The sequence below is a fragment of the Falco punctatus genome, assembly GCF_963210335.1.
Source record: "Falco punctatus genome assembly, chromosome: 15".
NCBI classification, from domain to species: domain Eukaryota; kingdom Metazoa; phylum Chordata; class Aves; order Falconiformes; family Falconidae; genus Falco; species Falco punctatus.
Genome location: NC_137595.1, coordinates 11,122,213 through 11,145,922, shown reverse-complemented (window position 1 = coordinate 11,145,922; position 23,710 = coordinate 11,122,213). Strand labels below are relative to the sequence as shown.

The 23,710-nt window shown below is 58.9% G+C and overlaps 3 protein-coding genes across 10 annotated transcripts in view; 2 read left to right on the top strand and 1 right to left on the bottom strand.

Moving 5' to 3' along the window:
* The window catches only part of MED12 (mediator complex subunit 12), a 36,994-nt gene extending 33,433 nt beyond the window's left edge, over window positions 1–3,561 (bottom strand). For all 5 annotated transcript variants that reach the window (XM_080366010.1, XM_080366012.1, XM_080366013.1 and 2 more), the window contains exons 1-3: window positions 2,736–3,561; window positions 2,257–2,361; window positions 1,238–1,429 (exon numbers count right to left, since the gene is read on the bottom strand). In XM_080366010.1, the coding sequence (XP_080222136.1) occupies window positions 1,238–1,429; window positions 2,257–2,361; window positions 2,736–2,834 (396 nt within the window). In that variant the 5' untranslated portion in view covers window positions 2,835–3,561. The remainder of the gene's footprint in view (window positions 1–1,237; window positions 1,430–2,256; window positions 2,362–2,735) is intronic.
* An 88-nt stretch (window positions 3,562–3,649) lies between these two features.
* On the top strand, window positions 3,650–8,653 carry IL2RG (interleukin 2 receptor subunit gamma). The gene is made up of 8 exons (XM_080366028.1): window positions 3,650–3,824; window positions 5,707–5,797; window positions 6,038–6,222; window positions 6,379–6,521; window positions 6,631–6,793; window positions 7,236–7,344; window positions 7,416–7,500; window positions 7,604–8,653. Exons 1-8 carry the CDS (start codon window positions 3,680–3,682, stop codon window positions 7,805–7,807), a joined length of 1,125 nt encoding a protein of 374 aa, XP_080222154.1. The 5' UTR covers window positions 3,650–3,679; the 3' UTR covers window positions 7,808–8,653.
* A 138-nt stretch (window positions 8,654–8,791) lies between these two features.
* LOC308053975 (sestrin-3-like) lies at window positions 8,792–23,307 on the top strand. 4 transcript variants are annotated; one of them, XM_080366024.1, is made up of 9 exons: window positions 8,792–10,773; window positions 13,822–14,025; window positions 14,236–14,418; window positions 14,542–14,778; window positions 14,864–14,975; window positions 15,232–15,350; window positions 15,768–15,958; window positions 16,258–16,402; window positions 16,967–23,307. In XM_080366024.1, exons 1-9 carry the CDS (start codon window positions 10,525–10,527, stop codon window positions 17,054–17,056), a joined length of 1,530 nt encoding a protein of 509 aa, XP_080222150.1. In that variant the 5' UTR covers window positions 8,792–10,524; the 3' UTR covers window positions 17,057–23,307. The 4 variants fall into 4 exon arrangements, with proteins under 4 accessions (XP_080222150.1, XP_080222149.1, XP_080222148.1 ...); XM_080366023.1 differs by lacking the exon at window positions 8,792–10,773 and adding an exon at window positions 10,780–11,258 and having other exon boundaries at window positions 15,232–15,335; XM_080366022.1 differs by lacking the exon at window positions 8,792–10,773 and adding an exon at window positions 10,780–11,258.
* Window positions 23,308–23,710: the final 403 nt, after the last annotated feature.

Sequence of the window (23,710 nt, the reverse complement as noted above, 5' to 3'; positions counted from 1 at the left end):
CATTAATCCGAGATTCAAAATTCAAGATACAACATGGGAGGATACCAGTGAAATCACCAGACTGCACATATATAACCAGGAAGCAACAACACCACATCACAGGAAAAAGTACAGCTGCAGGCCTCACTTCTGCAGGATACTACGGAGAGCAAAAGCATGCACGTGTCCACAGAGGACAGGTCCATTTAGTAGGTATCTCAAAGTCTGTGAAGTACGAAGAGTTCAATCACTTACTTGCTGTTTCTTACATTCTTCCCACTTATTCTCTGATGCCTCAAAGACACAGGCTACTTGGCTACCAACAGTCTCTGCTTTCATGTCTCTGTCCATGAAAACCGATGGAACTCATTGCAGAAAACTGGGGAAGACCTTGAAAGGTACAAGCTTTCACACTGACCTCAAGAAACTCGACAGCCAACATGGAAAGAAGGACACAAGGACTAAGTTTATAGAGACAGATTCTAGGAAAATCTTACTACTATCTTTTCCTCCCCAAGAGTGACTCAGAACACCAAGGAGCAGACAAACTCCAGCTTCTAAACTATGTGTTCTGTTAACATTTCGCACCCGAGCGCTCTGTTTTTCCACCATGCATGTTAGATTCACGAGTTCTTGTTTATAAGCCCACCCTGACAGAGAGTCAGCTCCCCTTGCTATGAGGCCTCATAATATGGCAGATTAAGACCTTTCTTTCTTCTTTGATAATCTGTAGAATTCAGTGCTACCAGAGAAATATCTAGCTCTAGACCCCAGGGCACAGAAATGCTGTAGCCTGGCTGAGACCAAGCTATAATACACATACTCTTCTCACCTTAAAACCAGAAACGTGAGTCACTGAAACAGAAGTCTAGGATTATCTCCAGTAATTCTCACTATGACTTTTGAGAACTTGAAAACCCCTCCACAATACAAATGGTCCTAATCTAAAATAACAGACCAAAGGCAACAGTGGCAGCTCTTCTGAGAAACATCCAAAACTCAAAATAAATCAGTCGTATCATACAAGCCAAAAGACAAAGCTGAACACAAACCCCAAACAACAGATGAGGGACCAGTTCTTTGACAACTATAGCCAGTGCACTACATATCCTGGGTAAGTTCTTCAAGCTGAAAGCTTCAAAAGATGTAGAGAGAATAAACTTCTCCCAATAGTAAAAACATTCTATTATACAAACACTTCAGAAACAAGCATAGCCTAAATGCTCTGCCCTGCCAGGCAGCCTCTGCTGTAACATACCTTCTTAGCAAGATGAGTGAGGGGCTTAGTTCCAGCCAGATCTGTGAACCAGTTGTTTATGGCACTCTGAGAACGTGCTGTCACCAGCCAGAAGTTATCCTTCTGATTCACCTGGGGCTTCCGTCTTCCAGTGTCAGGCAGTGTATTACACCGCAGCTTTTCTGCAATAATACTGCTAAAATTTGAACTGATCTAGAAAAAAAAAAGAAAAAAAAAAAGTTGAATCACATTTCACAGGTCAAAGATCTATTCTATGTGCTTAAAATCTCACTCATCATTCCTACCAGTAGTCTCATCAGTATCAACTTTTGAGACACAAAAAAACCTGCCAATAATTTCCTTTGTTATACTTGGAAAGAGGAATGCTTCTAGTCAACATATACAATAGCCAAGCAGGGACTCAAGTTGAGACAGACGTAACTCTGTATAAATACTTGTCAGAACAGACAGAAGGCTTCTCAGACATCGGCCAAGGAAAACAAACATACTGTGCTTATTGATTGCTTTCCATCCCAGGTCATTACTAGTCCTCTTGCCAGGGAGGCCAGGAAGTTAACATCTTGATTTTAGAGACTGGAAAAATGGTGTTGAAGCCTGTTATGACCCATGTTTAAACTGCCAGATATTTCAAGAAATCTTACTTCTCTTCTACCACGACCATGATGTAACCAAACCAATAAGAAGTAGTTTCCTGCTTCTGGTATCCTAGTCTTCTGCTTTATTCATGGAATACAGGGAGTTTTAGATGCTGGTTTAACACAGACTGCAGACACAAACCTGCTGCTAAGATGTACAGAGCAAGACAAGAAACTGCTCTCTCAGGGGTAGGACACAGTTCCAAAAGTATGATGAACTTTGATTCTACAAGGACAGAGGGTTAGGTCCTAAAACACCCATCCTAAAGGGAAGAGTTCCGTACACAGCAAAGGAATGAGACCCAGTACTGCCCCTGGACCCTGCAGCCCGCTCGTACAGATATCAGGCCTTGCCAAACCCCCACACCATCCCGACCCTCTCACCTTCGCTGGGTTGAAATTAACATTTTTGGCACTGCCATGCTCATCCCCGGAGACCGCTGGCTGGTTATTGAAGCCTTGCTTGACGTTCAGAGCAGTCAGCTCATCCTGCAGGGGAAGGACGATCAACAGGGCCCGGCTACACGCCCGCAGCCCCTGACCCTGCCAGGCGCTTGGCCAGCGCGGGGCCACAGCACGGCGCGGCCCGGCGGGCCCCAGCCGGCCTCCCCCAGGCCCTCGGTGCCAGGCAGCGCCCAGGCGGGTGCTGGGACACAGGAGCCGCGGGTCCCTCGGCCAGCGCCCCCCGGCCCAGGGTCCTGGGGAGAGCCAGCCCCCTCACCCAGCCGCCGCGGGGCGCAGGGCTCCCCACCCCCACGCCAGGCCCCCCGGGGGCTCCCAGCGCACCCCCGGGCCCTCCTCAGGGCCAGCCCCGGCACAGCGGCCCCGCACGCCAGGTGCCCCCACACACTCGGCCCCCGCACCTCCTTCTGCTTGGGGTCCTGCGGGTAGACGTCGGGCGGGCCGAGGCGCGGGCGCTTGAGCGGGCGGTGCTCGTAGCTGAGGACGCCGAAGGCCGCCATCCCGGGCCAGCCGGCGGACAGAGGCGGCCGGGCCACAACAAGGGCCGCCCGCGCCTGCGCCCTGCGCCGGGGCCGCCCGAGCGTTGCCGGAGAGGCCCGACCGCCGCGCCGCTGTCACGGGCGTCGCCGAGGGGAGCCGGAGCGTCCCGAAGCCTGGCCGAGGAAGACCGAAGAATCCCGAGTGCCGCCGGGGAGGGCCCGAGTCTGAAACGAGCGGAGGCGGAAAGTGTCGAAGATGGACAGGGCGGCCCGAGGGGCGGGTGGCGCCCCCTGGCGGAGGAGCTGCGCTGGGCTGAGGTCACACGACCGCCCCCCACCGCCGGCTAGCTTCGTCATTAGCCTTGGGGGCCCGCAGCGCCCCCCTCCGCTGCCCCTGATACCGCCCCGTGCGCCCCACGGCCACCATCCCCCCGGCCATACCCCCACTGCTGTGCCCTGGCCATCCCCCCTGTCGTTAACCTTCACAATCACCTCCCGTCACTGCCCCCGTGAGGCCCTTTGTGACCCCTCAGCTGCCCTTGGCGCTGCCCCAGTGGTGCCCAGTCCTGCCCAGTTCTCAGGGACCCAGCCCAGGACACCCGTGGTTGGGCCGTGGGTTGGGAGCCCCACGCTGGGCCTGCTGCTGGGGGGCAGCCCTATGGGGGTGGGCCCGGGTGAGGCGGGCGGTGGGCCCCAGAGGGGTTAGCCATGGGACCTGGGCAGGAAGGGTGGTGGGGCCCGGTGGGACGAGCTGTGGGGCCCTGCTGGGGTGGGCCGTGGGACCTCGCTGGGCGCAGCCGTAGGTGGGTCCCTCGGTGGCGGGTGCTGTGGGGCAGGAAGCGGCGTGGGTGCGGAAGCCGGCAGCCATGCGCAGTGGGCTGCGCGCTAAGGCTGTTTGCACGCGTCCCACGGCTCACCCCGCCATGGCAGGTCCCGGCACCTTCGTCGTGCCCATCCTCCTCCTCCTCTGCAGGCTGGGGCCCTACCTTGCTGCTGCCCACAGCCCCCCAGGTAAGGAGGCACGTGGGCCCTGGGGGAGGGCAAGAGGCCCACAGTGCCCTGTGGCTGGTGAGGCCGGGGGGATGTCACTCCACAGTGGTGGCGGGTGAGGAGGACAGGACGTGGCGTGGAGGTGCAGCGGGCTGGCGAGCCACTGGGGCATGCACCGGAGACCCCGTGACCCCCCAGTGGACCCCAGGACCCCCAGCAACTACATGGCCCCTTGCAGTGGGGCTTCTGGGAGAGCTGGGCTGTGTCAGGAAACCCCGTTGGGTGCCCCTACTCCCACCCCGGCGCTAGAGCATCACTGGCACCACCACCCCCATGGCTATCAGCCCTGCAGCTCTCCTGGCCCGATGGCTCCTGGCCTGATGGCTGTACTGGCCCCACAGCTCCCAGCCCCACAGCTCTGCTGGCCCTGAGGCTGCCAGCCTAGCAGGTAGTGCTGCCAGGAGGGACCCTGGCCACGGGGGTCCCCCATGGCGGGCCAGGGCGGGGGGCAGCAGCAGGATGCGATGCACAGATCCTATCAGCCCTGCGCATCAGAGCTGCACCAGCTGTACTTTCCATCCCAGTCACGTCAGCAGTGCCGTGCGCAAGCAGGGGATGGGACAGGGCACAGCGGATACTCTTTCCACCCAGCACTCTCACCCCAGCCGTTGTTTTCCAAGAAAAGATCCACTTCTTGGTTGGCTGTCAGTAAAATACCAGCTTTCCATGGAAATGCAGCCCTTCTGTATCCCTGGACTTCCTGGGCTGCTGGGAAGGTGCTCTCCATTTTCGCATGCAGAAACAGTTCAAGCACAGCACCTGCTCACTCCATCTTGTTACATTACAAGCCAGGAGAGCCTGGCTCTGGCTTTTTCCTGCCTCTGCAGCACTAGCTGATGCATTTAGACTTCAGAAGGGACCAGGTGTCCCATTGTCTGATTTTTAGGGGGAAAAGTTCCATTTTCTGGGAGCCTCCAGGGCAGCTGTTATCTGCCAGCAGCTGGTTTGGCACTTGCCAGGGCTCTGTGTGGCATCTTGGTCCATCGGAGATGTTTGTCCCACAGCGAGCCATGCCCACAGCCATGTGATAACTGATGCAGGGACCAGCACCACCCCGGTGGTCATGCAGCCCCCAGCCAGCCCAGGATGTGGCCTCTGACTGTGTGGGCAGGATCAGGGTTGGCACAGCACAGCGGAAGGAGGGGGAAGAGGAGCCAGCATGGGCACCTGGAGCAGCTGCTCAGCCTCCGGGGGCTTGGCAGTGTTTCCTGCAGAGATCAACCCTCTGGGCTCAGCCCCTGGCCCTGTGGTGGAGGAGCTCTGCAGTGGGAAGCACAGCCCAGCATAGCACCCATCACCCAGCCACAGGGACACATGGGCACCTGCAAGCACCCAGAAGGGTAACAGCAAGATGAATTTAGCCAGGATGTCTATCAGGCAAAAATCCTGGAAAATCCCCAGTTTTCTTATGGGATAAGCAAAATGGGTTGGCAGGGAGGGGTTTCTGTCCTGTCCCACAATGCCATGAGCTGCAAACAGAAGCCACAGGGTGACTAAGGGGATCACATGGAGGAACCAGGGCAAAACAGCACATCTGGAGTAAGAGGAGCTAATGGCATGGGTGCAGGACAGACAGCTGCTTGGCTGGCAGTCCTTTGGAGGAAGATGTGGGGCTGCCAGCAGCCCAGGCATCACTGACACAGTGTGTGTGAACGGGGCGGAGGGAGACTGGCATTGCAGGCAGGCTGCATTGCAGCTCCACCAGGAAGAGCTGGGCTTGTTTGGCTCACATGAAGGAAAGCTGACAGGGGTGTGCAGGGACTCCTGGCACGTGTCGTGTAGCCCATCCATGGGCTCTGGTGCAGCTGCCTACCACCACAATGCCTGTGTCTGTCTCTTGCAGGAGTGGAGTGTGTCCTCTTCAATGAGGACTACATGACCTGCACGTGGGGGAGCAGAGAGACGCTAACGGCCAACTACTCCCTCTACTACTGGTAGGTGCCTCTTCCCTACAGCCAGTCCCACAGCAGGGTGTCCAGCAGTGGGTCCCTGCACGGGAGGCTCTTGCCAGCATTGCTGGTCTCAGCATCGGCCTGCTCCTCTTCCCTGAGCTCAGCATGGGGGAGGCTCTGTCTCTGGGGCAAGCAGGAAGGGATGTTCTGGGGAGAGGGCTCCTGGGGCAGGTTTGGGGTGTGCGGGGTCTTGGAGAGCCCCAGTAACCTGCTGCTGCACAGGTACGAGAACAGGTCCCCTGTGGTAGAGTGCAAGCGCTACCTGCAGGACCAGGACATCAATGTTGGCTGCTACTTCAACCAGAGTGAGATCATCCAGTTCCAGGCTTTCCGTGTCCTTGTCAATGCTAGCCTTGGCGGCAGGACCCTGGAGATCCGAAGTGAGCGCATGGACCTGCAGGACCTGGGTATGGAGTGGTGCAGGGCACCCATTCTCTGTGGAGCTGCTGTGGGGCAGGAGCAGGGCTGTCAGTCCCTAGGGCCGGTCCATCACACCCCAGGTGGCAGCAGGGCCACCAGGGCACGGGGGACAGCACTCACTGGGCATCACCTGTGCCTTGCAGTGAAACCGGAGGCACCTGTCAACCTGACAGTCCGCAACATGAGCAGCAACCAGCTGCAGCTGAGCTGGACCTCCCTGTACCCCAAAGCCCAGTGCCTGGAGCACGCTGTCAAGTACAAGAGCAACAAGGACACCAGCTGGACGGTGAGAGTCCCCTGGATGCAGCACCCCAGTGGTTGTGTCCAGGGACAAGCTGTGCGCCAGCCTCCATGGCAGTGCTGGCCCTCATCACATGGCCCATGTCTCTCTGCAGGAGCACCGGGTGAAAGGAGACATCTTCTCCTTCCCCAGTGTGGACTACGAGAAGTACTACACCTTCTATGTGCGTAGCAAGATCAACAGTTACTGCGGCAACACCAAGCTCTGGAGTGAGTGGAGCATCCCCGTGGTCTGGGGCAGCAACTCCACCAGCAAGGGTAGGTCCTGTGGGCTGTGGTGGGATGGGACAGGCTGGGGCATGGTGGGGCTCAGCAGGCAAGGGGTGGCCAGCAAGCGGAAAACTGGCCCAAGGCAGCGGCTGTAGGGGGGAGACCCATCCAGGTGCCTGGGGCACAGGCAATGGCAGCGGCCCTTGTGTCCTTTGCACTTCTGCAAGGCAAACACGCACTGCCAGCAGGACCTGCTGGCTTTTGCCAGTGTTTCTTAGCTCTGGAGAGCTGCTCTGGCGGGGCTGGTCCAGGACAGGGTCACCAGCCAGTTGTGGTGACAAAGTGACATGGCTTGAGGACAGGCCCCTTCTCCATCCTCCAGTCCCAGCTGAGCCCTGCCATGGATGATGCCAAGCTCCCATGGCCACCCACAAAGGGCCACTGGCATGGTGCACTGGTCAGGGGTCCATGTCACCCCGGCTCTTTCCAGGCATGGCGGAAGACCAGCTACACTGGTCCTGGATCCATACGGTTTTGATCCCCATTGCCTCCTGCCTGATCTTGTTGGTCCTTGTCATCCTACTGGTGCGCATGGAAAGGTGAGCATGGGGGGCTGGTGTGGGGCAGCAGCACTGGGGCCTTTCCCCTCTGACATGTCTCTTATGCGCAGGGTGTGGGTCATCCTCATGCCCCGAATCCCCAATCCTAGTAAGAACTTCGATGAGCTCTTCATCACCCACAATGGCAACTTCCAGGTAAGGCGGCTGTGGGCAGCCCTGCCCTGGGCTCACCCCCGGCCCTGCAGGGTTGGGACTGGGCTGGGTGGTGGCTCCTCTCACCCTGCTTTGCTCTCTGGAGGAATGGGCTGGAGTCCCCAAAGACATCTTGGAGAGCTTCAAGCCCAACTACAGCGAGAACATCTGCTATGTGAGTGAGCTGCCCCCCAAGGAGAGCTACGAGCCCCTCTGGGAAAGCAGCAAACACGCACCACCAGTGACACCAGGGGCTGTGGCCACCCCCCATGAGCATAGCCCCTACAAGAACAGCTACACGGGAGTGTGATGCACTCCTGCACCCCTGCACCCCACATGCTCTGCACCACCGCTGCCTGAAACCTCACCACCTCACATGCCTCGCTTCTTGATCCCACCCTGTCTCCACCAAATGCCTGGGACCCCCAGCCCTGCTCCCTGCCACGGCCACACTTGGACCCCCATGACACAGCAGCTGTACTGCACTGCAGGGTGCTGGGTGCACTTGCAGGGCGCTAGGTGAGCGCAGTGTGCTGGGTGCACTGCCCACTGCACTCCGTGCTCAGGGCAGCGCAATGGGTGCAGGAGGCAGTGCATCGGGGGCAGTGGGTAGTCCCCTGGGTGCACTATTTTTTGCACTGGGTGCTCTGTGTGATGCATTGGGTGCACTGCACAGTGTGCCAGCACCTGCCCTGTCCTTGGGGTTGTCCAGGAGAGCAGAGTGACATCTCACCATGAGCCCTCCTGCATGCAGTATCCCTCACGGGGTTGCTGCGGTGAAGCAGAGGGGAGGGCTGATGGGCTCCCACACTGCTCTCCTGTGGGCCGCCACACTGAGTGTGTTGGACCTGCTGGGGGCTTGCTGAGCCACCCTCCCTGCTCCGAAGTGCCTGCAAGCACACCCAGGGATGTACCCCAGCGAGGGGGCAGGCGAGGGGGCAGCTGTGGCCAAGCAGGCAGGAGCCACTGGATAACTGATGGGGACGCCAGGGCTGAGGAGCACGAAGGGCCAGAGGGGCCAAGCCACTGTGTCACCCCTGGCCTTGAGGGCTGCTGCCCCGGGGCACCAGGTGAGCCTAACTGTCACGCGGAGGCCTCGCCTCTCCTTCGCCTGTGCTTCAGGTTTGCTGCTGCAATAAAACTCTGCTGCACTGGGGGCTTGGCCAGGCTTTTCTTGCAGGGTCTAGGGGTACCACCAGCAGAGCCCCCAGCCACCTCTGACCTCGCAAAAGCTGTGAGGCAGGGTCCAGCCCCACCATCCCACCCCCATGGTCCTGGGCTCACAGCAGCAGCATGTTCAGCTACTTCAAGGATGGGGCTGAGTCCCCTCCTGGCCATCCGGGTGCGTGCTGCCTGGGCACGGGGGAGACACACCATGGCCTCACCAGGCAGTGGGCTCAGCTTCTGGGCTGTGCGGCCGCTGCCAGGGCCAGCTGCTGCTCTCAGCCACCACCGCTCTCTGCAGATGACCAGAACTTCCTGGCCAACACCAACTGCACCATCCTGTGGCTGCTCTCCTACCCGAGAAGAATGGTGGGTGTCCTTGACACCAGTGAGCCCTGGCTGCAGGGCTGCAGCTCCCCCCCACCCAGCCTTGGCAGCAGCACCGGTGCTTTGTCCCATCTCCAGTGGGATGCCACACAGGCTCCCTGTGACATGGACGCAGTGGTGAGGTGGGGAGTCCTCAGCTTGCCATGCTGGCAGCCCACACCCCTGCTCCCTGGCTTTTCCAGATGTCATCATCCCCACACCCGAGGTGCTGTTCCAGGTGACCAGCCTGGGTAAGAAGGCTAGTGGGTTCCTCCGGGCATGTGCCACCTGCTGTGTGTGCAGGGTGGCGTTTGGGCTGCCTGGTAGGTGCTCAGGCAAGTGGAGCCCCCAGCCCCTGGGAGTCCTGCCAGTGCATGGAGTGGTGGGGCAGGAGTGAGGAGGGGCACACTGTGCTGGTCCTTCACACCCCTGCTGGAGCACCCTGGCCCAGTGCTGACAGGTGGGCAAGGGGACAGGGATGTGGAGCAGCTGGGTGGGCGGGCACAGGTGTGGGGGCCTGGCACTGGGGCCAGGGACTGCCACGGAGTTTGTGGCCCCACCTCTGGTGGCCCAGGCCCTGCAGCTGCTGCAGGGCCAGTGCTTGTTCAGGAGGCAGAGGTGCCCAGAGGTGTCAGAGGAGTGGGGTGCCTGACAGGGAGACAACGCCCTGCATGGTGCAAGGCCAAGGGGCGGTGGTAAGGGGCTGCTGGTGGCCCCCAAGGTTGGCCAGCATTGCCTTGCCCACCTTCACCAAGGCCACCTCTGCCCTGGGGACAGGGGGACACCGTCAGCCACAGGCCTGCCCTGCCCAGGGGACCTTCCCACCCCTGCAGCATCCAGCATCTCACAGCCCCATGGCTCACGGCAGGAGCTGCCCCATCCCCATGTCTGCCATCCCCACACCCCCTGCCCTTCTGTGCCAGGTGCCAGGACCCTTATGACCCACTTCCCTGTCCCACTGCCTGCCATCCCCACACGCCTTCAGCCTCACGGCCCGCTGCCCTGTCCTTCACCCCCCAAGCTCCATCCCACCATCCCCATGACCACATCCTTGTGCCTTGTTGTCCCCGCAGCCCCTCAGCCTCCCACCGCAGCCCCCAGCATGCTGCCTCGCGGTGCCGAGGAAGGTGTCAGGGCGAGGCTCAGGCAGAGTGGGGACAGAGGGGACCCGGCACAAGGTGGCTTCACCCTCCAGAGCACGGCCAGTGCTGGGCCGGTGGGGCAGGCGGTGCTGAGGCTCTGTAAGGGCTGGGGCCATCGATGGGGCCAGGCAGGGCCCGGCTGAGGGGCGACAGCCACGGGAGGGGACGAGGACGGCGACAAGGGGACAGCCAGCCGCCCCCGGCCCCACAGCGCCACCCCGTGGCGGGCAGGTTCGGGCCCGCCCCCTGCCCCAGGTGGGCGGGGCCTCAGAGCTTGACGGACGGGTAACTTTTCACCCCCGGCCACGTGGTGCGCTGGGCTCCCGCCCCTTCGCGGCAGGCTGGGGCGTGTTAAATGAGGCCACGCCCCCTCGCAGCAGTGATTGGCGGAGGCGGAGCCGCGGGCACGCCCCCCCGCAGCTCGGGCTGCCGCGGTGCCCGGCTCAGCGCTGCCGGCGGGCAGGACGGGGCGGGCAGGACCGGCGCCGGTCACCGGCACTGCACGGCACGGCGTTGCACGGCACGGCGCGGGCTCACCATGATCGTGTGTCCTCAGAGCGTGGAGCACCCTCGAGGAAGCCGGTGCCAGCGGCTGCCGGGGCAGGTAGGACCCGCCCCGCCGCCACCGGAGCCCGTACCGGAGCACCGGGTCCGGCCCTGCTCGCCGCCACCAGGCCGGCTGCGACAATAGCAGGCGGGGGCATTCCCGCCGGCGGTGCGCAGGGCCGCGCTCTCCCGATGCGGTGGCCGGCGTCCCGGTACCGGCACTGGTGCCGGTGCAGCGGCGCCGTCCCCGTTCCCTTTGTGCGGGATGCGGGAGGCGCCGTGCCTCCATCACTGCCAATCAAACTTGTTTTTCTCTCTCCGCCTGCATTGCCCGCGCCGCGCACCGGGGGCGCTGCCGCCGCCGCCGCCCGCACAATGGGGCCCCGGTTACCGGCTGCCGGCACCGGGCCCGGTACCGCTGTGGGGACTCCTGCCGCGGGCACTAGCACTTCCCCTGTCCCCTCGAGAAACGGGGCGGGGGATCGGGCGAGAAGTGCCCCGCCGCGGCCGCGGCTCCGGCGAGCATCACCGGCGGAGTCACCGGTACCGGCGGAGCCGCGGTCTCGCCTCGGGGGGGGTTGGAGCCCCGGGGGCTGGCGGGGCTCACACTGCAGAGTCTTGCCCGGCCGGTCGCGGGGCGAGGCGGGGTCTCCCGGCCCCTCTCCCGCGGCTCCCGGCGCTGCCCGGGCTTGTTCCCGGTCGCAGGGTGCAGGACCGGCTGGGCTCCCCCAGCCTCCTGCCTGCTTTACATGCAAACTGCTGCCCGGCGATTGGCTGCCCGGCCAGCGCCGGGCATCGTTCCCCCGGCAGCACCTGCCCGGCAAGGGAGGGGGTGAGGCTGGCGGTGGGTATGGGTTCGGGGTACCTTTTGGGGTTCAGGGGGCTTGAACACACGAAAGCCCCCCCCCTCCCCGGGAGAGAGGCTGTAGGAGGGGGTGATGCTCCCACCACCCAGGGCTGCAAGTGGGCATAGGGGAGGAGGAGGAGGGTTATGGCTAGGGTGGGTGAGGAAGGTAACGCTGGGGGCGATGCAAGAGGCTGGATAAGCAAGGCTCGGGGAGATGCGGCTGGTGGTGCCAGCAGGAGAGACCCTGGGCTGAGCTGGTGCCGTGGGGAGCAGGCAGGAGAGCCTAGCCGGGGGACCGGGGACCTTCCTTTCATCCTCCCAAGCCATGTCTGCCTGGTTGCTTGCTCCATCATCACCTGGACAAGCAGAACAAGGAGAGCTGGTGGCCCCAGAGGCTGAGCCATGGGCTAGTCACACAGCTCCTCGCTGGGAACTACCTTCACCCGGGGGAGCCGAAGGGCCCCGGCTCCTCCACCTCTGCCCACCAGAAGGGGAAGACCAGTGGCTGCAGCCCTGTGGGTGTCCTCGGGGCAGCTCATTCCCTGAGCACAGGGACTTTGGGGGTACTTTTGCAGGTCACTTCTGCTTTGCACCTTCTCCTGTGGGACAGAGAAGCTGGTGTTCTTCATCCCTCCCCACTTTAATTTGGGCTTCGGGGTCTTTTTTGGACTACTTTGACCAAAAGTGAAGAGGAAGCTCCAAATGGCATCAAGTAAATCTCTTGACCCTGACTGATGGTGTGTTTTTCAGAAGTGCAGGACAGTAGAAAATAGCCTGAGCTGCTTCCTCTGCTGCCTCTGTGGGTGCAACTGCTCCGTGCTGCTTCACAGCTCAGCCCCCTCTCTGTCCCTCTCACCCTGGCGTGCTCTGCTCTGTCCCCGTGGCTTTGCCATCCTTGCCGGTGCTGCTCCGACCTTCTGGGTTGCTTTATGGCAGCACACTGAGTTGCTGTAGAAGTCAAGGCCTGATGTGGCTCTGATTAGTGAGATAGCTGCTGGCAAGGCACAGGGCATCAGGGCTCCTGGTCAGGGCTCCGAGGGCTGTGTGTGGGTCCTGGCAAGTGGTGACAACCCAGGGTCATGGTGGAGCAGGGGCTGGTTTGCAGATGTGTTCCGGGTTTGCTGTTGTGCCACTGTGGTCACTGTGCCCCAGTCACCAGCCTTCGGGTAACTGCACCAGAGAAACAGGTGGGAGGAAGACGACAGCGGTGTCAGTGTGGCCAGTTGCTCCCAGGGGAGATTTTGGTTAGAGCTCAGGATGGGATGTGCACCCTCTGCATCTGAGGGCACTGCCTGGGCTCCTGCGCAGGAGCCGAGACTTTCTGTGTGATAAGGGTTAGCACCAGCTGCGCCCAAGCCTTGGTGCAGGTGGGCTGCAGGTGCGGACCCGCTGTTGGGTATGAGGTGTGGCAACGGGGCCGTTGGGGCTCAGCAGCTGCCTGGGCACCTTTTGTACATCCCTGCCCTCAGCTCCGACCACCCTCTTAGGAGAGACTGGGGTGGCATGGCTTGGGGCTGTGCTTGACTGGGGCCCCAGTGCAGGGCTGGGGCAGGCACTGCTGGAGGTGTATGGACACCCCTTGCTGCGTTGCCCGTCGGTGTTTTCACTGGTGGGCGCACTCAGTGTCAGCTGTGCCACGCACCCGTGTGCTGTGGAACCTGCTCCCACACTGTCTCCTTGAGCAGCACGTGGGGAGACTTCTGCGCCCCTCCATGTGCTCCCAAATGTGTGGCAGGTGGCAGGACATTGCTTGTCCCATGGCCTGCTGCAGCAGGAGCCCAGCATCAGCTCAGTTGGCTCGACGGCTCTCCCCCTGTCCCACTGCTAGATGGGTGGGCTGGGTGCTGGTGGTGCAGGGGCCTGGCATTGAGGCTGATGGGTTGGACCATTCTGGGGAGGTCTTTTGTCTGTCATGTTTCTCCTGCTCCAGCCTTGCATTTGCCCCTAAGGCTGCAAGGAAGCATCCCTCCTAGTTTGCCCTTCGCTTCTGCCCACCAGGCAGTGCCCTCTCCGAGGCAGAGACCAACCTGTGTTTCTTGTAGCCTGTCCTCCCACTAGCAGTGACCCTGCTGAGCTCTGAGCTCTGCCCAGCTCCCCAGCGCGAGCCCTCTGTGGTGGCTTCTGACCTGGTGGTGTCCCTCTGGGGACACAAACCAGGAGAGGGGATTCCAGCCCTTTGCAAAGCCTGGGCTTGGCTGCGGTGGGATGCTGCAGCAGGGGCTGCTCTGGGGAGAGCTAAGCAAAGCGTGTTCCCCACAGGTAGTGAAGATGTCTGGCAGTGACCCCGAGCGCCCTCAGTTCCTCTTTGTGAAGGTGCTGGCGAGCCGGGGGCGGCTGGAGGCAGTGACCCAGCAGATGGGTTACCACCCGCAGTACCTCGACAGCTTCCTCAAGACTCAGCACTACCTGATGCACATGGACGGCCCGCTGCCCTTCGACTGCCGGCACTACATCGCCATCATGGTGAGCCCCACTGGGAGCTGCTGGAGGGAATGGGGAGCTCTGCTCAGCCCCATGGGGCTCCCTGCTCTCGCCCCAGCATCCAGCCTGTGCTGCGGGCTTCTCTGCAGGGGCCAAAACCCTGATGTCCTGGAGGTTGGGCGAGAGGTGGGTGTGGGGTCCCAGGACACCTGTGTCACCAGTGCAGGGGATGCTGATGTGCTGCTTTTGCAGGCAGCTGCCCGGCACCAGTGCCGGTACCTGGTGAACCTGCACGTGCTGCAGTTCCTGCGGGCAGGGGGCGATCCCCAGTGGCTGCGCGGCCTCGACTTCATCCCCCCCAAACTCCGCAACCTCAATGAGATCAACAAGATCCTGGCACACCGGCCATGGCTCATCACCAAGGAGCACATTGAGGTATTGGGGAGGGGGCTACCAGCCAGAGACCAGGGTGGTGCTGAGGACAGCAGCATCCCCAGGGGTTGCCAGCACCCTGCCCACCTGCTTGCATTGCATCACTGGTCTGTCCATGTCCTGCAGAAGCTGCTGAAAATCAGCGAGTGGAGCTGGTCACTGGCAGAGCTTGTGCACGCCGTCGTCCTCCTGGCACATTGCCATGCACTTGCCAGCTTTGTCTTCGGCTGTGGCTGCGAGCAGGATGAAGGGCCGGGGGGCCGAGGCTCAATGAAGCCCTTGTCACCCGGGAACCAGTGCTTCTGTGACACCACCGCGGGCAATGGCTACAGCCAGGAGCTGCTGCGCATCAACCGCAAGCGGGTGAGCCCCTGAGGGTGGGTCCACAGGGGGGATGTGGGACACAGCTGGGACCACTGCGCTCACCCCTGAGCCTGTGTCTGTGCAGTCCCTGGACTCCTGCATGGAGCTGGATTCCCTCCGGGAACGCATGCAGCGGATCCATGTGGAGACCGAGGGGAGGGAGGAGACGAGGATGCTGCAGCAGGACCGAGAGGAAGGTGAGGGGCAAGGAGCGGAGGTGGGTGTGCAAGGTGGGAGTTCATATGGCATCCCTGGGTTGCTCCCCCATGTCGTATCATGTTTTCCATGATGTATCGTTCAGAGAGGGGCTCCTGGGATGCTGTCATGGGGGAAGAAGGCAGTGGCACTTCCCAAAGACACACAGCAAGGCCCAGCTTTGGATGCTTGCTGCAGCTGGGAACAGGGCAGCTGAGCATCACTCTGACCCATCTGTGGGGCTCTCCCCTCTCACAGATACCGACGGGGAAGTCACCGGTGCCACCAACCTTGCATGCTACATGCAGGACCCTGACTTTGGATACCAGGACTTTGCTCGGCGCGACGAGGATCAGACGCAGGTATTCAGAGTCCAGGTGAGGTTCCTGCTCTCTCGGCAGGCAGCAGCCCGGGCTGCCACCTCTCCTCTCTGCTCCTGGTGGGGAGTGGACGGTTGTGGGGGTGCCCGTGCAGCTGGGATGTGGCGCAGCTGCTTTTGCAAAATGCCTGAGCAGCGAAGCGAAGCTCTGAGAGAGGGGAGCTGCCCCACTAGGGTTGGGGAGAGGGAAGTGACTGGTGACTTCTGTCCCCAGGGGCTGCTAATTTCTTCACATTGCCCTCATGGAGGCAAGGGTTAAAATCGCTCAGAAGCTGCCTGGTGAGGGATGTTGTGGTTTGTGGCAGAGCCACCCCTAGAGCGAGTTCTGCTGTGTCCTGAGGTCTCAGACCTTCTTCCTAGGAACATGCCCTGGGCTCCTTTTTGCAGTTGCGAAAGCCTCTTGCTGTGCCAACAGGATTACTCCTGGGAAGACCATGGCTTCTCGCTGGTCAACCGGCTCTACTCTGACATCGGGCATCTCTTGGATGAGAAGTTTCGGATGGTGGATGGTCTGCAAAGCAGCGCCATGGCCAAGCGGCAGGGCTGTGAACCCTCCGTCTTCAAGCGGGGCATCTGGAACTACATCCACTGCATGTTTGGCATTAGGTAGGGAAACCATCCTCATGGTCCAGAGGAGAAAACTGAGCTGACCCAGGTGGGAGGAGGGTAGGGCACTCGGGCTGTCTTGTAGATGGGCTTGGAAAAGAGACAGAGGTGAAACGCCTGCCTGGATGTTGGGCCAGGCAGGGAAGAGGTACTCGGCTTCTCTGGCCAGGGCAGCGTGCTTTGGGGACGGCACTTTGGTGCCTGGTGGCCACGGCCAGGTGTACCCCTGCCCCTGCGCCATGTCCTGGGCAGACTACAGGCAAGATGCTGCCGGTGACTCGTCCTTGTTGTCCCCGCAGGTACGATGACTACGACTACGCAGAAGTGAATCAGCTCCTGGAGCGAATGCTCAAAGTTTACATTAAAACTGTAACCTGCTACCCAGAGAAGACAAACCCAGAAATGTTTGACAGGTTCTGGAAGCAGTTCAAGCACAGTGAAAAGGTGGGACAGCTGGCCCCTGGCCCTGACAGGCTGCAGTGGGGCTGGGAATGGGCAGGAGCTACAGGCTGGGGTGCTTCAGGGGGTGCATAGGAAACCTTTGAGCCACCAAACCAGTCCAAGGCTGGGGGCGGGGAATGGAAACTGGCTGTTTGTAAGGAGCTGGGCTTAGTGTGGCATGGGGCGGGCTGCCTGCAGTGTGATGAGCACAGGGGCCACCGGCAGTGCTGGGATCTCCAAGGCCGTTACCTCATCGGTGAGTGCCTCCAGGTGAGCTCTGGGTCCAGCTGTAACTCTCAGGAGAAGCTGCTGTGGGTGGCAGGGACTGTGTGGTGCCAGCCCAGCGTGCTGGTGCCAAGTGCGCTGGGGACTCCCCAGCACGTGGCTGTGGGAGGCAGCCACAGCCCGCAGGTCTGGGAGCAGGGAGAAAGGGCAGCTGCCCTGCGCTGGAAACATCGGTGATCTTTTGTCCCATGCTAAAAGTCTCGCTAGCCTGGGTGAGCACTTGCTTGCACTGCTGCCCACAGCACACTGCAGCTGCCTGAACCTCTCTTACTTCTCCCTTAGGTCCACGTGAACCTGCTCATCCTGGAAGCCCGAATGCAGGCAGAGCTGCTGTATGCATTGCAAGCCATCACCCAGTACATGATCTCCTAAACGGTGGGGAGCTGTGCTGCGGCAGGGCCGGGCAGCAGCCTCTCTCCCTGGACTTGTGTGTGACCTGTCATGCTGGGATGGACAGCGAGGGATTACTCAATTTAGTTTACTTGACTGTCTTGTTCCTTTTTCCCCCCTCCCCCCGCCTTGTGGGGCTCGCTGAGTGGCCCCGTTACGTGCAATTACCAAACTGTGAGGCAAGTCCGTGCTGCTGAGATGTCGGTGTGATGCTGGAGACTTGAACATGTCCAAGGAGGACTGCCAAAGATGCGGAGGGAGAGGGAGGTGGGAGGGGACCAGGGCCAGTTTAGAGGGATGCTCCCCCCCCCCGAGCAGAAGCTCCTCACCCGGGTGCTGCCGGGGTCTCGGCCGCTGCGGGGAGGGCAGAGGGGAGAGCTGGCTTCCTTCCCTGGCTGCGCCAGCTGCCCTGCTCGCCAGCCGCCCCGCGGTGCCTGGCCTCGCTGGGGTGATGCATCCTGCGGGCAGCTTGCAGGTGCGTTGCAATGTCCTGAGTTGCGTGGCCAGGCAGGGAGGGGGGTGGGCTGCCAGCGAGGGCCCTTCCCCAGCCTGGGACGAGGAGGGGATGCACTTGGCTGCCTACACGTCCTGCCCTTTTAGATCTATGTGCCAAACCCCTCTGGGCTGGACAAGAGATGACCCAGGTGAACTCCAAACTGTGAAGTTCTTGCTGGCAGGGTGCCCTAGTGCTCTGCCTTCTCTGACAGCAGGGCGAGGAGGTCTCTGGCAGTGTTCAGGCTCTGGAGGTTTCCGCAGGTGGCTTTGGGCAGTCCTCAGGGAGCTTGCCCCGAAGCCTCTCCTCTGCCTCCCATAAACAAGGGGCAGGAGGAACAAGGGAGGCTTCGTGAGTTAACGTGGCTTGTATCTTATCTTCTTGCCACCACGAGAGGGCTAAGGTCCTGTGTCCGGTCACTTGCTGCTTAACAGCATGGTGGAGGAGCCTGTGGTCCGTGCAGGTGAGCTACAGGAAGCCTCTTGATCTTGGGCTGGGGGGACTCCCTGGGCTGTCCCCATTCTGAACAGGGACAGCCCACGCACCAGCCTTGCCCTCTGCCCGGTGGGCAGGAGCATGCACCACTGGTCCCCCCATCCTAGGGCTGCTCCCAGCCCATGCCGCAGCCCCTGGCTGGGGAGGTACGAGGGATCCAGTACAGGATCCAGAGCAGCCACAAAAGGGGAATGAGGCCACCTGTGATAAGTGGGAGCCTGAAGCAAGAGCAGCTGTTGAGTCAGCCCAGTGCACGCTGCTTCAGTCGACCTGTTTACTGCGTAAATGTACGGGGAGAAAACCTTGTGTATGGAAGCTACAGAAAAAGCCTATTTTTGCTATAAATATATTACGTTTGACATGGATGTGTGCTTTATTTCTGCCAGATGTTGGGAAGGGATCCAAACTTACACAGCTGCTCTGAAGGCAGGACAGTGGTGCCTGGCTGACTGCAGCCCCAGCATGGCTCCAGCTCCAGGAAACCCGACGTTCCCAGCCATGGCAGGGTCCTGGGCTGACAACTCTGGTCCAGGGCCAGCAGCTGGTTACTAAGGCTGGACCTGTCCTGTTCAGCTCAACTACATCCTCTTCCCATACTCAGATGAGTAACGCCCACAGTGTTGCATGTTCAAGAGGAAGAGGGAGAAAGAAGGTTTTCAAGGGGCTGTGGTGCTCCAGCAAGGAGGGTGCTGGAGGCCTTTCCCCTGCCAGGTACCTGGCCACAGGTGGGTGAGGTGTGGGTGCTGCTTCTGCAGCTAAGGAAGAAGCATTTTGTTTGCACTCACTCAGTGAGCACCGCCAAAACCCAGGACCAGCTCTTTTCCCAGCCTGCAGCACAGGCTGGGGGAACCTGCACTGGGGCTGGACCAGCTTGTACTGGGCCAAGCTGGTGACCAGGCAGTAAAATGCCAGGACAACAGGTGCTGGGCAGTACTGGCTAAGTCAGTACCGGTGCCAGGACAGCGGCACCAGTGCCCGAATGACTGGTGCTGGGACAGCTGCCACCAGGCTTGGCTTGAGAGTAGTGGGAGAGGCACTGCTGTACCATCGTTTAGCCCCAGCGAAGGCTGGGCACAGACCGGAGCAGCTGGGTGTCCTGCTCACCGTCAGGTGCAGCACTCCGATTAACCGTAGCAGCCCAGCTGCCTGCCAGTCCTTTTGCCAGCCTTTCCCCTGTGAAAGCAGCTCTGTTCCCTGCAGGGCTGGGATGATCCGAGCAGCCAGTTCTCCGCAGGGCTTGCCTCTCCCCACGCAAGCAGCACACCCGCAGCCCCGCGCTGCCCGGGGCTGGCTCCCAGCGACATCCTCACCACCTGCTAGGCGAAGGGAAGGCTGCAACAGCACGGCACTAGCTGGGGGCAGAGGGTTTTCCACCCTCGGGAGCCATGAAACAGGTTCCCTTTTTCCCTCCATCTCTGTTTATGCACCAAGAGCTGGCCTTGCAGCTGCCGCTTGCTGTGCTGGCAGAACAAGCACTGGTCGCAGCAGCAAGGGAGGGCTCCATGGGCTGTCAGCCCTAGCCAGAAAGCAGCATAGCAGCTGGCAAGGCCAGGGGAGACCGTCAGCCTCAGCTCCCCCACAAGAAGAAAACATCCCCACATGACCTCAGAGCTGGAAAGCAAGAGATGAAGCAACCACCTACTCCCATTCCCGCAGAGCCAGCAAAGTTACTATCTTGTCCCAAGTAGGTCTTGTAGCAGGTAACTCAAGTATGGGGGATTGTGTCACTAGACGAGCCTGTAAGAGCCTGTTGACCAGACACTTCGGGGCAGTTCTACACCCACGCCAGTAACTACAGCTTAGCTTTTGAAACCCATGAGCTGGTCCTTCATCTTATCAAGCCCCTCTGCTCTTCTCCTGTGCCCAGCCAGGCTGTGAAGCTCTTGCACTCAAGGTCCAGGCTTTGAGGCTTCCCAGGAAGGGCAGTGCAGGTAGTATGCCACTGCAGTAAGCCGATGACTCTAAGCCACGTGGCACACCGTACATCTGGCAGCTTCAATGCTTGGGACCCTGCCTGGTGTCCCCTGCTCCCTTCATCTGCTCAGACTGGGATATTCCTCGCTATTGCTCTGTGGCTGGAAGGAAGAGAGCTGCCAGAGCCTGGGGTACCTCTCCGCAGGAACCCTCCGGGATGTCCAGCACACCCATGCAGGAGCCAGGTTACTGTGACCTTACCTGGAATTACTCAGGGGAGGATGCAGGCACATGTTCAAAACAGTCAGTGAGTTTCTTGCAACAGCCTGTAGCAGAAAGGCATGCTGGCAGGCACAGCCAGGACTGCTTTTGTAACAGTTGAGCCATCCCCGAGCTTCATGGTGGGAGGAACAGTGTGCCCCAGCCTGCAGAAACCAGCAAGCTGCACTGCAGCAATGGTTCCCATCACAGCTCCTACAACCCACCCATTAAAAATCAGGCCTACGCCTGCTGGTCTTACCATAGCAGCAGAGGGTGGAAAAAAAACCCGTACATGGGAGCTGGGGACAGATTGTCCTGCCAGGACAGCTCTGGAGCCAGCAGCATGCACCCCCCATCTCCCGACTGCCCAGTCTGCCTTCCCCCCACACCAGCCACTCCACCACAACAGCCACACGAAGTAAGGCAACAGAGCGCCCCGCTGTGCTCTCACACACGGTCCCATCTCTGGTGGCACAGAAGTGTTCCTCAGCCAGCAAGCACCTGGGGCAAAACAGGTCTCTGGCCAGAAACCAAGCAGAAAAGGTGGTGAAGTTTTTGCACTGGCTTCAGGTACTACTGCTCAGCAGGCAACTACTCCATAAGCCAAAACGCTTATGGTGACAGCTTTGGAGAGCTAGGAGGTCTCCTAAGACAGCAAGAAAGGCCGACATACTACAAACAAGGTGCACCGAACCCACGTAGCTGTTAGGACAGAACACAGCAGGACTGTGACTGGTCACTACTGCAGACCATCACGCGCATCAAAAGCAACTCTGAGCCAAAGCATCCAAGCCTGGCATCTATTCTGCACTTTGCTCTCCTTGGCAATGCTTAAGCGTCACAGGATAATGCTCAAATCAGCATACGAAGTGTTAACAGCTACTGGGAGAAATGCGTGGCCCCCTGTTCTATGTCAGGTTTTGAAGGCATCCACTCTGACCTGATCAACAACAGCCAAATCCACCCTTGGCGTACTGTTCCTCCAGCAGCACCTACCGTTATGTGCTTGCAGGAAGCCCTAAGGGCCCGAGGAACAGGTGAAGGACAGACAGGTCCCTTAAGGGTCTCCTCCTAATCCCCCATTTTTGGAGACTGGCTTAAATCATGAAGCAGGAACCCTAAGATCCTTTCCAGAGATTTTTTTGCATTAACTGTTTTAAAGAATACCATTGAAAAACAGTAGTTCCATCAGAACTGATGGAGTATTACTGAATATTGAAGGCTTTGAATGCAAGTTTTCTGGCCGTACACACCACACAATTTCATGAACGAGACTTTCTCAACTTGCTGTCTGTGTGTCTAACCAGGCCAGGGGAATCCATGGTCTGTACTTCCCTTGTTTCTCTCTGACCTCCTTACCCATCCCCACTCCAAAGCAATGTGACCAAGGCACAGAACCGATCTCATCTTCTGCAAGACCTCTCCTGAGCTGTGGTACACAGAGCACCAGGAGGGCAGAGGGCAACAGCACGTTTTCAGCCTCATCCCAGCTGCGGGAAGACAAGACCAGCTGGAATGCCACACTGTTTTAAGGGCTCCACGATGTTCCTCACAAGCTGCTTCACTGGCTCAGACTGCACCTGCATTCCTACTTGCCTTATGTCAAGGTACCTTAGTACCTAGCTGAAGCTGCCTCCTGCCCAGAGGCCTCTTACCCACTTGCATACCTCTGAGCAGTCCCAAGGAATGACCAGGCTTCCACTCTGACATTCATATCACCTTTGATGGGCAGCTCCAAGCCATTATCTTCTAATATATATAAAAAAAAAATATGCTCCTCAGCTGTAGTAACCTTTTCTAATGGAGGATTTAGGGTATGCAAGCAAGGATAAAAGCTCACTCACATGCTCATCTGTCCTAATTAAGTGTCAGCATCTGCTTGTGGATGGGGTGGCTGAAAGAATAGAGTAGCAGCAAATCCATCTCTATTCCTAGAGATAACTGGTAGAGTTGCTGACACTCAAAAGATTAATGTAGCTACATAAAATGAAGAGAGTCTGCCAGCAAGTTGTAACAAGGGGCTCTACATACTGCAGAGCATACTGGACACTTTCAGGGCTGTCACTCCGCAACCCTTCCACCTCTGGCCAGCTAAGGGGTATTTTGCCAAGGGGTGGCCCTAACAGGTGAGGAGGAGGGAGGAAAGAAGCCAAGGGCCAGGAAAAAAATAACTGGTCCTCACCAGTGAAACAGAACAAACCGCATGAGACACAGAGCAGAGGATTACAGGTTTTTATTTGTCAAACATTCTCCCCTAGTCTAGCACATTCTACAGTCTTGCTAGCACAGATGGTAACAAAGAGCCTGTAATGATTCAGAAGTTACACTGCTACAGAGAGCAAACAAAAGCAGAGATTTATTATGTAAAAAATGTATTGTGAGAAATGGGTAAAAGAGTGCAGAGGGGATGGGGTGGAAACTATGTCAGCTAGTGGTGCCTGCCCTGCGTGCAGCAGACATCTGTGCTAGCAATGCAGAAACCCTTCCCGGGATCACACCAGGTGAACACTCCACTGTGCTGGAAGCATCATTTCACAGAACCATCCCAATTGCCTCATGAAAAAGGCTCCTTTCAGGAGAAGTGACCTATCTTCTATGTAGCCAAACCTCTCAAGGCACCTTGGGGAGCACCACAGGGTAGCACCACACAGAGCACCATGGCACCAGCTGCGAACATCCCCTTCTACCACACGCTGTAATGCTGCCTTAGCCACAGAACCATAAATGCAACACTATCAGCCCTTTCACCTTCAGCTTCTGCTGCCTCATCTCCCTGCTTTACCCCACAACATTAGATGCAATTTTGATTCCATCAGATTGTTTTCCATTGACTACAGACACATCCAGAGCGTGGGGAGATAAATTAAGGCTACTGAAGAGTGGGGATCCCTTTCTTGCAGGGCAAGCAACTGTGGTGATGGGTTACCACAGGCTACTGAGCTTTCACATGGGCAGATCTTTCAGGTTTCAAGACTCATCTCTTGCTTGCTTTTCCCACACCGATTACAACACGTTTTTCATTAGACATGCAGGTGAGGCAAACCCAAAGCTATCCCTGTTCATGCTTATGTCCCAAAGTTGATTGATTTGTTGTGTAGGGTTTTGGGGTTCTTTTGTTTTTGCCACACCCCCCCCCCCCTTTTATTTTTTTTTTTTTTTTTTTACAATGGTAAAAACTTGCACATTATTTTGGTGACAGTCCAGGACACCACGCTCAAGGCACTCCGACCCCTGGCACCAGACACAGGTTTCTCATTCCTGGAGCAAGGCTAGCCCTGAAGCATTTGAGTGTGGCTATAAATAAGCAACTAAGTAAGAAAATTTAAAAATTATGATCTACATAAAAGCTTTCTAGGCATTTCCTTTGGAAAAGCTGATTAGTACTACTTGCTTCTAGTATGAGCCTCATTTATGAATACACCCAGGCTCTGGAACTCTCCCACTGCTTTCATTTCTCTCACTTACCAGGATGA

Bases quoted from the DNA above. Each gene is read 5' to 3' on its own strand.
- IL2RG (XM_080366028.1), top strand. From the start codon at position 3,680: ATGCGCAGTGGGCTGCGCGCTAAGGCTGTTTGCACGCGTCCCACGGCT. The intron at 3,825-5,706 runs GTAAGGAGGCAC...TGTCTCTTGCAG, and splicing joins TGCTGCCCACAGCCCCCCAG to GAGTGGAGTGTGTCCTCTTC. The intron at 6,522-6,630 runs GTGAGAGTCCCC...GTCTCTCTGCAG, and splicing joins ACAAGGACACCAGCTGGACG to GAGCACCGGGTGAAAGGAGA.
- LOC308053975 (XM_080366022.1), top strand. From the start codon at position 10,908: ATGCGGTGGCCGGCGTCCCGGTACCGGCACTGGTGCCGGTGCAGCGGC. The intron at 14,419-14,541 runs GTATTGGGGAGG...CATGTCCTGCAG, and splicing joins TCACCAAGGAGCACATTGAG to AAGCTGCTGAAAATCAGCGA. The intron at 14,976-15,231 runs GTGAGGGGCAAG...CCCCTCTCACAG, and splicing joins GCAGCAGGACCGAGAGGAAG to ATACCGACGGGGAAGTCACC.